The 10,295-nt window shown below is 45.1% G+C and overlaps 1 protein-coding gene across 5 annotated transcripts in view; it reads left to right on the top strand.

The window, feature by feature from the left end:
• Nucleotides 1-293: 293 nt before the first annotated feature.
• ZNF251 (zinc finger protein 251) overlaps nucleotides 294-10,295 on the top strand; it is a 49,091-nt gene continuing 39,089 nt past the window's right edge. For 3 of the 5 annotated variants that reach the window (XR_008509363.2, XR_008509364.2, XM_002819572.5), the window contains exons 1-4: nucleotides 294-481; nucleotides 1,076-1,183; nucleotides 1,558-1,687; nucleotides 2,077-2,190. Coding sequence is in view for 2 of the 5 variants with exons in the window: in XM_002819572.5 (XP_002819618.2) it covers nucleotides 1,151-1,183; nucleotides 1,558-1,687; nucleotides 2,077-2,190 (277 nt within the window). In the remaining 3 variants the exon portion in view is untranslated. Of the gene's footprint in view, nucleotides 1,184-1,557; nucleotides 1,688-2,076; nucleotides 2,191-10,295 lie in introns of all 5 variants that reach the window. The other 2 variants (XR_008509362.2, XM_024251463.3) reach the window with 1 other exon arrangement.

Genomic DNA, 10,295 nt, shown 5'->3' with positions numbered 1-10,295 from the left:
ATCTTCATAAGCGACTTTCTGGTGGTTATGGTGAATCGGGACACACGATGTATGGTGACCGACGGGGGAGCCGGAAGCCCAGCGGGGTTAGGGTTCAGGTGAGGATTTAGGGTCGGGGCGAGCGGGGCACGGCCCGGACGCGCAGCGCCACCGCTCCCAAACCCTCCGCTCAGCTGCCGCGGGTTCTCGCCCCCCGACCATAGACGGCGCGGGCCTCCAGTCATCCCAGAGCGGCCCCGGAAGAATCCGGGCGGAACCGCGGCTGGTTTCCGGTTCCCGGCGTTCTCCGAGGCGCACTGAGGCCCCTCAGGGGGCGGGGAATCCTGCGTGTGCGCAGCTCGGCCCGGCCCTCACTCTTCATCCAGGGCCCGCCTTCTCCCCGGCTCAGGATCCGGTTGTGTGGGCGGGTCCGCTGCGGGCTCGGTGCGACTGCGCAGCTCGTCGGCGTTTCCTCGGTGGCTGTCCCGGGCAGAGCGAACAGGTGGGGCAGTGTCGGACCAGGAAGGAGCGCCAAGCGGGCAGGCAGGCGGGGAGGGCGCGGGGAGGCGGCGGCCAGTCCAGGAGGGGCCTGTTCTGGGTGCCGCGGCGGGAGCCACCGACGGGCTGCAGAGGCCGGGAGGAGGCGACCGCGGCGCGGCCCTAGGAGGCTGGACTGAGGACCACAGCTGGCTTCCGGCCTCTCCCCGGAGCCCGGGGCCTTCGGCAGCATCCCCGCGGCCTCCCCCTCACGTCCTCAGCCCTGGTGAGGCTTCACCCTCACGTGGCTCTTTGCCCCAGGTTGGCCCAGGCAGGTAGAACGGCCCTGCACCCCGTTTCCAGGGCCTTCAGCAGGCTGGACCGCGGGAACTGCCAGCTTTCACCCCTTAGCCGGGCGTCCCTGGATCCCCCGCGGGCTCTGGCTCCGGCCGTTCTGGGATTTCAGGAGTCACTGAGCAGTAGGGCACGTCGGCCCATGCTGCATGGTGACCTGCCTCCTGCAACCCAGGAAGCTACACCAGCAATCAGCTTCTGCCTCCTGGCCGTCCTTCCACACCCCAGGTTGAATGGGGCTGAGCCTGAGTTCTCCCCACTGAAGGTAAGTTGGAGGAGACTTCAGGCCAGGGCAGTCTCCTGTTTTCTCTTGGAAACCACAGCAGCCCATGCGCACAGAATGGCAGCCACACTCCAGTTTCCAGGGTACCAGGTGAGTTAACCCTCATTCCTGCCCACCTCTTCATCTTCATCCCCATCTCAGTCAGAAGCTGCTCTCCTCTGGAGCAGTGAGCCTGGCAACTGGTAAGGCCAGCCAGGGGCTCATAGCAACCATGAGGAAAGGGTTCTGAGAGGTAGACTCGCCCTCCCGCAGGGAGAGGGGCTCTGAGCTCAGCTGGGTCCCCGTGTGGCTGAAGTTGGCTGGTCCTCAGCGCTCTCAGCTGCCCCGTCAGGGACCTGCTGATACACAGTTCATACTGACCGCAGCAGGGCCTTGGGTAGTGGGGCCCCACCAGGTCAGGGCCCTTTTAGTGCAGGCTGCTGCCCAGTGGGCATGGCCCGGGCAGCGGCGATGTTTTGTTGCAGGAGATGCCGCTGACCTTCCAGGATGTGGCCGTGTACTTCTCTCAGGCGGAGGGACAGCAGCTGGGCCCCCAGCAGCGGGCGCTCTACAGAGATGTGATGCTGGAGAACTATGGGAACGTGGCCTCTCTGGGTGAGGCTCTCTGCACTTGGCCTGGTTCACAGTGGGGGCCTCTGAGGAGCTTGGGAGGCTGCTTTGGCTCTTTGGATCCCAAAGAAGAGGGTCCTGCCCCTTGTCCCCAGGTATCAGTCTGATCTCTACAGAAGGAACATTTCCCATGGGAAAAGCCTGCCTTGCTCCCCAGTTTTAGGGACTTCACTCCCTGTTGCCAGTGGCCCCACTGGTGTCCCTCCAGTGGCAGGAGAGCTAGTGAGTGGATTCTCCTTTGGTACTTAGTCTCAGCCCAACCTGACCAGCACACATGCAGGCGTACACACGTGCACACAGGGCCCATCTCTCCACACCTGGCCTGGAAGGCCCAGTGGACCATGCCAGCTCACCAGTGTCCTCATCCTCAACAGGATTCCCTATCCCTAAGCCGGAGTTGATCTCCCAGCTGGAGCAGGGGAAGGAACTTTGGGTCCTGAATCTTCTGGGAGCTGAGGAACCAGATATCTTGAAAAGCTGCCAGAAAGGTGAGAATGGATGGGATGCTAATCCTGGGAACAGCCTCCCAATCCTGCCTTAAGAGGCTCCAAGCGAGGGACAGCTGGGACATGGTGTTCATGTTAATGGCCTCCTCCAGGGGCAGTCTCACAGATACAGCCCCCTCTACAAATGTGAGCATGTGCACATGCTTTAGAAGTTTTATCTTGCTGGTCTGTTTCTTTGTTTTAAAAATATATATATATATTATTTCTGATCATATTTTTGTTTTGGTGATTTACCTCGATAACAACTTCATTCCCTTTATATAGTACACTTATTTCCTTTTGACAATAGATATTGGCTCCCTACCATGTCCTTTTTATTCTTCACCCCATTCTCTCCTTCATTTGCCAATTTTAGTCAGTAGTAGTCTTTTTTTTTTTTTTTTGAGACAGAGTCTCACTCTGTCACACAGGCTGGAGTCCAGTGGCACGATCTTGGCTCACTGCAACTTCCGCCTCCCTGGTTCAAGCGATTCTCCTGCCTCAGCTTCCCGAGTAGCTGGGACTACAGGCGCACACCACTACGCCCAGCTAATTTTTGTATTTTTAGTAGAGACGGGGTTTCACCATGTTGGCCAGGATGGTCTTGATCTCTTGACCTCGTCATCCGCCCACCTCAGCCTCCCAAAGTGCTGGGATTACAGGTGTGAGCCACCGCGCCCGGCCAGTCAGTAGTCTTTTTTTTTGTTTTTGTTTTTGTTTTTGAGAGAGTCTTACTCTTATTATCCAAGCTGGAGTGCTGTAGTACGATCTCGGCTCACTGCAGCCTCCACCTACCAGGCTCAGGCAATCCTCCCACCTCAGCTTTCCAAGTAGCTAGGACTACAGGCACATGTCACCATACCTGGCAAGTTTTTTTTTAATTTTTGTTGAGACAGGATTTCACCACGTTGCCCAAACTGGTCTTAAATTCTTGAGATCAAGTGATCCATGTCAACTTCCCCAAGTGCTGAGATTACAGGCGTGAGCCACTGCACCTGACCAGTGGCTTTTTTAAATGTTTACCTTTTTTCTATTGAATATACATCTACTACTTGATATGTCAGCTCTAAGTATTATATTTGACTCCCAGCTACTGAGACAGTCAACAAGCTTGTTCTGCTTTTCTCCCTTTTCCTCCTCATTCCTTTCCCAATTTTTGTTGGTTATATTGTTTCTACACTGTCAGAACATATAACACTTTACCACTCATATCCACAGCTTTGTTACTGTCTTATATCTGCAGTTAAGTATGTTATTAATAATTGTTTACCTCTGGTCCTTTTACCAAAAATTTCCCCATCTCTTGGTTGGCTGGAGCTTGTCTTCTAGTTTATTCAGAAAGGCTCGTGAAAAATATACCCGGTATTTGTGCACATTCAAAATTGGTTGAATAAAGCCTTTGGTTTCTACATGTAAGAGCTAAGATTATTGTAAAATTACATTGTTTTCTCAAAGTGCAGCTTCAGGTGCGTGTCACAAAATTTTAATATGTTGTATTTTCATTAACATTTAGTTCAAAATGTTATCTAGTTTTTCTTGTGACTTCTTCTTTGACCCAATGATTATTTGGACATGCATTAATTTCCAGATAGTTGGTGTTTTCCTAGTTATCTTATTGTTATTGTCATTTAATTCCATTGTGGTCAGAGAACATACTGTGTATTATTTCATTCCTTTCATATTTGTTGCTTCTTGTTTTATGACCCCAAATGTGGTCTCTCCTGGTACAAATACCACGTGCACTGAAAAAGAATGTGTATTCTGCCATTTGGGGGTTAGATACATATCAGTTAAGTCAAGGTGGTTGATGGTATTGTTCAGGTCTTATGTATCCTTGCTGATTTTTTCTTTTTTTTTTTTTTTGTCTAGTTATTCTTTCAGTTGCTGAGAGAGGGGTGTTAAAATACAGAAGTATGATTGTGGAATTGTCTTTTCTTCCCTTTAATTTTTGTAGTGTTGGCTTCATGTATCTTGAAGCTGTATTATAAGACTTATTTCACTTATGACTATCATTATGAGAGATAAGAGAATTCCTGTTTGTCTCTGGTAATACATTTTGTTTTGAAATATATTTTATCTAATATTAATGTAGCAACTCCATCCTTCTTATACTTACTGTTAGCGTAGTGTATCTTTTTTGATCCATTTAATTTCAACCTGTGTCTTTACACTTAAAGTGAATCTCTTGCAGATATCATACAATTGGGTCTTGTTTCTTCATCCTAACAATCTTTGTGTGTTAATTGTAGTGTTTAGTCTGTTAATGTTTAATGTAATTGTTTATATGGTTCAGGAATGCACTTGTGCATAATATTTTATTTTTTATTTATACTTACCTCTTCTGTTTTTTAAATTTCTCTTTCCGGCCTTTATTTGGGTTATTTGAATACTTTTTAGAACTCCATTTAAATTTTATTATTTGCTTTTTACAAAATCTTTTTGCATTCTTTTTTACAGTGATTTTCCTAAGGTTTACAGTATACATGAGTTTCCACAGTTTACTTACAGTTGATTTATGTACTACTTCACATAAATCCAGAAATCTTGTAACCATCCCTCCCATCCTTTTTGTTATAGTTGTTGTGTGTAATACATCTACATACATTTTAAACTCAGAAAGACAATGTTATAATTTCGGTTTTAAACAGTTATATAGTTTATAAAAAATTAAAAGGAAAAAGGCCAAAAAAATAGTATTTTAGCTGTTCTGACATGTAAGGAGCTTAGAAGTCATCACTGTGTCCTAACAAGTAAAAAGCTGAACAAACTGAAAAATCAACAAATCTTAGCACCATCAGAGAGGTGTGAGGTCAGAGGACAAATCACTGCTCTCAAAATTGGAGAGGTATGGCTAGGTGCAGTGGCTCACACCTGTAATCCCAGCACTTTGGGAGGCCGAGGCAGGTGGATCAGTTGAGGCCAGGAGTTCAAGACCAGCCTGGCCAACATGGTGAAACCCTGTCTCTATTAAGAACATAAAATTAGCTGGGCGTGGTGGTGGGTTCCTGTAATCCTAGCTACTCAGGAGGCTGAGGCAGGAGAATCGCTGGAACTCAGGAGGTGAAGGCTGCAGTGAGCCGAGATTGCACCACTGCACTCCAGCCTGAGTGACAGAGCGAGACTCTGTCTAAAAAAAAAAAAAGAAAAAAAAATTTGGAGAGATAAACAGGCAGATACAAAGAATCACAACCACATCTTGTGAGCAATAATCTCCCAGGGAACCAGTGGCCAGATGGGTAAGCCTAAAATGTAATTGGCAAATTGCTAGAGGCTCAGTGTAGACAACTCTGAAAAAAAAAAACTCTGGGGGGACCCGGTCATGGGAGGACCCCATGCTTTTGTGAGCTTTACCTCCAGGAGCTCTATTAGGTACTGACTGTGAATATCAGAGAAAAATCTCCTTGCGCTTCTGGCAGGAGAAAGTGAAAAGGGACCACTTTGGAATATACCATTCTGTTCTTAACAAGACCTGCCCTCAGGAGAAACAATTTTACCAGGGCCTAACCTGCTGGTGTTTTTATCAGAACTTAACCTACCTGGGGGAAGGGAAATACCTAACTCTAGCTACTTCTGAATATTCTGTCCCACCTAATGGCGGGTGGGGGAAACTGAAAAGCACTTGGGAAGTTCATAGTCCAGGGACACAAGCTCAGCAAGACTGAGCCCTACTCATAGTATCATAGAACACTTTCCCACCCCAACACCTGAAAACATGATGAAAGCCCTATTCACTGCAATTCTTTTACCCAGTGTATCATGTCTACCTATCAACAGAAAATTACAAAGCATACTAAAAGGCAGGAAATGTAGTTTGAAGAGACTGAACAAGCATTAGAACCAGAGTCAGTCGTGGCAGGAGTGTTGGAGTAATCAGACCAGGTATTTTTTTAAAACTATGATTAACATGCTAAGGGCTTTAATGGAAAAAGTAGACAGTATGCAAAAGCAGATTGATAATGTAAGCAGAGAGATTAAAATTTTAAGAAGCTGGATGTGGTGGCACATACCTGTATTTGCAACTCCTCATAGTGTAGCAGGATTGCTTGAGCCCAGGAGTTCAAGGCCAGCCTAGGCAGCATAGCGAGATCGTCTTTCTTAAAAAAAAAAAGAAAGAAAAGAAAAAGAAATTTTAAGAATTTTTTAAATGCTAGAGACCAAAAACACCATAAGAGAAAGGAAGAGTGCCTTTGATAGGCTCATTAGTAGCTGGTACAGGGCTTCAAAGAGATTGTTATTTGAAAGTGGACTTGTATTAGCTGTAAATGCAGATTGCAAACCAATTTAAAAAGTTAAAAAAGAAGTATAGTTGATATGCTAAAAAAGGATACAAAATGCAATTACATATAATAGAATGCTCAGGTAAACCCACAAAAAGTAGAAAGAGTATGGAAAACAGAAATAGGAATGAAGAACAAGGGCAAAAAGTAGAAAATGGTAACAAATGTGGTAGATGTTAATTCAGCAACATCAGTAATCACCTTTTTAATTTTTTTTTTTATTTTTTTGAGACAGAGTCTCACTCTGTCCCCCAGGGTGGAGTGCAGTGGCATAGTCCCAGTCTATTGAAAGCTTTGACCTCCCAGGCTCAAGTGATCCTCCCACTGCAGCCTCCCGAGTAGCTTGGGACTACAGGCATGTACTACCACACCTGGCTAATTTTTGTGTTTTGTAGAGACAGGGTTTCACCATATTGCCCAGGCTGGTCTCGACCTCCTGGTCTGAAGACATCCACCCACCTTGGCCTCCCAAAGTGCTGGGATTATAAACATGAGCCACCGTACCCAGCCAATAATCCCCTTTTTAAAAAGTTATTTATTTTTTTTTTTAGAGATGGGGTCTCACTCTGTTGCTCAGACTAGAGTGCAGTAGCTTGATCATGACTCATGGCAGCCTTGACCCCCTGGGCTCAAGCGATCCTCCCACGTCAGCATCCCGGGCAGCTGGGACTACAGGTGCATGTCACCACATCCAGCTCTTTTTTTATTTTTATAGAGATCAGGTCTCACTATTTTGCCCAGGTTGGTCTCAAACTCTTGAGCCTCAAGCAGTCCTCCTGCTTTGGCCTCCTAAAGCACTGGTATTACAGGCCACAGTGCCTGGCCCCAACTGTGTTTTCTATGAGGAACCTACTTCGGCCAGGAGTGATGGCTCCTGTAATTCCAGCACTTTGGGAGGCCGAGGTGGGAGGATCCCTTGAGCCTGGGAGTTTGAGACCAGCCTAAACAACATAGTGAAAACTCATCTCATCAAAAAGTTAAAAAGATTAACTTGGTGTGGTTGTGTACCTGTAAGTCTCAGCTACTCAAGAGGCTGATGTGGTAGGATCGCTTGAGCCCGGGAGGTTGAGGTGTAGTGAGCTGTGATTGCACCACTGCTCTCCAGCCTGGGCAACAGAGCAAGACCCCATTGCAAAGAAAAAAGAAACCTGCTGTCTCATGACAAGATCTTGCCGTGAACAAAAAAAAGAAAAGAAGCCCACTTTAAACATAAAAACACAAAAGAGATGGAGAAAGATAGTAATCCAAAGAAAGCGAAAATATCTTACTACTTTAGACACAAAACATAACAGTTCTTGAGGTGTATGGGCCTAACAACAGCATCAAAATATGTGAGGTTGGCCAGGCACGGTGGCTAACACCTGTAATCCCAGCACTGGGAGGCCGAGGCAGGCAGATCACTTGAGGTTAGGAGTTCAAGACTAGCCTGGCCAACATGATGAAACCCCATCTCTACTAAAAAGACAAAAATTAGCCAGGCATGGTGTAGTGCACCTGTAATCCCAGCTACTCAAGAGACTAAGGCAGGAGAATCACTTGAACCTGGGAAGTGGAGGTGGCAGTGAGCCAAGATTGCACCATTGCACTGCAACCTGGGTGACAGAGTGAGACTCCATCTCAAAAAAAAAAAAAAAAGTGAGGTTGTCAGGTGTGGTAGTCATGCCTGTAATCCCAGCACCCTGGAAGGCCAAGAAGGGCAGATCACTTGAGCCCGGGAGGTTGAAGCTGCACTATGATCACGTCACTGCACTCCAGGCTGGGCAACTGAGTGAGACCCTATCTCTAAAAACAACAAAACCAGCTGGACACGGTGGCTCACGCCTCTAATCCCAGCGCTTTGGGAGGCCGAGGCAGGTGGATCACCTGAGGTCCGGAGTTCAAGACCAGCCTGACCAACATGGAGAAACCCCATCTCTACTAAAAATACAAAAGTAGCCGGGCCTGGTGGCTCATACCTGTAATCCCAGCTAATCGGGAGGCTGAGGCAGGAGAATTGCTTGAACCCGGGAGGCAGAGGTTGCAGTGAGCCGAGATCGCGCCATTGCACTCCAGCCTGGGCAACAGAGCGAGACTCCGTCTCAAAAAACAACAACAACAACAAAATATGTGATGCAAAAACTGATAGAACTACAAGGGGAAATAGATGAATTCACTGTCTACAGTTGGAGATCCAGCACCCTCCATCATAAATGGACAGATCCAGCAGGATGTAGTTGAATTTAACAGCATCATCACATCAGTCAGCTGGGAATAATTTACATCTGTAGACTGCTTCATCCAACAATAGCAGAATGCACATTCCTGCCAAGCTCATATGAAGCATTCACTAAGACAGACCACATTCTGGGCCACAAAACACACTTTAACATACTTGAAGAATAGGAAACATAGAATGTCTATTCTCAGACCACAATGACATGCAACTAGAAATGAAACCAGAAAGCTAGCTAGAAAATCCTAAAGTACTTGGCAAATAACACACTTCCAAATAACACGAGTCAAAGAAGATATCTCAAGAGAAATTTTAGAATATTTTGAATTAAGTGAAAATGAAAATAAAACTTACCAAAATTTGTGGAATGCTGTGAATGCAGTGCTTAGAGGGAAATTTATAGCATTGACAGCATGTGTTAGAAAATGGGAAAGATCTAAAATCATAATGTAAGCTTTCACTCTAGGAAACTAGAAAAAGAACAAATTAAATCCAAAGTAAGCAGAAGAAAAGAAATAAAAATTTAAGCAGAAATCAATGAAATGGAAAACAGGAAATCAATAGAGAAAATCAACGGAACCAGAAGATGGTTTGAAAAAACAATAAAATCAGTAAACCTTTAGCCAGACTAAGACAAAGAAGAGAGAAGACACAAAATACTAATATCAAATGAAAGAGGGGGCATCACTACAGAGATGTCCCACAGACTTTTAAAGGGCAATAAAAAAAAGATGAACAACTCTGTGCCCAAATTTGATAAATGAACCAATTCCTTGAAGGACACAATCTCCCAAACACGGGAAGAAATAGACAATCTGAATAGGGCTGTGTCTGTTAAATAAGTCAAATCAACAATAACCTTCCAAAATAGAATCCACTGGGCTCAGATGGGTTCACTTACAACTTCTGCCAAACATTTAAGGAAGAAATTATACCAGTTCTCTATAATCTCTTCCAGAAAATAAAAACAGAGGGAATACTTCCTAACTCATTATATGAGGTCAGCGTTACCCACCCAAATGCCAAAACTAAACAGACATTACAAGAAAAGGAAACTACAGACAAACACCTCTTATGAACATAAATGCAAAAATCCCAACAAATTAGCAAATCAAATCCAATGATGTATAAAAATAATTATATACCATGACCAAGTGGGATTTGTCCCAGGTTTACAAGGCTGGTCCAACATTAGGAAATAAATTAATGTAATGTGATATACCACATCAACAGGCTGAAGAAAGATCATGTGGTCATACCAGTAGATGTGGAGAAAGCATTTGACAAAATCCAACCTTGATTCATGATTACAAATTCAACAAACTAGGAATAGAGAGGAACTTCCTCAAGTTGATAAAGACCATCTACAGAAAATCTACATTTTCCTTTATACTGGGAAGAAGAAGTGGAATTTGAAGTTAAAAACACATTATTTACATTAGCACCACCAAAGATAAAATACTTAGGTGTAAGTCTAACAAAATATGTACAAAATCTATGAGGAAAAATACAAGACTGATAAAAATATATCAAAGAAGAGCTAAATAAATGAAGAGATAGTCTGTTCATGAGGAAAACTCAGTATTATCACGATGTCAGTCCTCAGCTTGATTTATAGA

Source organism: Pongo abelii, chromosome 7, assembly GCF_028885655.2.
Source record: "Pongo abelii isolate AG06213 chromosome 7, NHGRI_mPonAbe1-v2.0_pri, whole genome shotgun sequence".
NCBI lineage: Eukaryota > Metazoa > Chordata > Mammalia > Primates > Hominidae > Pongo > Pongo abelii.
Note: the sequence above shows the minus strand (reverse complement) of the source record. Positions and strands in the feature narration are given on the sequence as shown.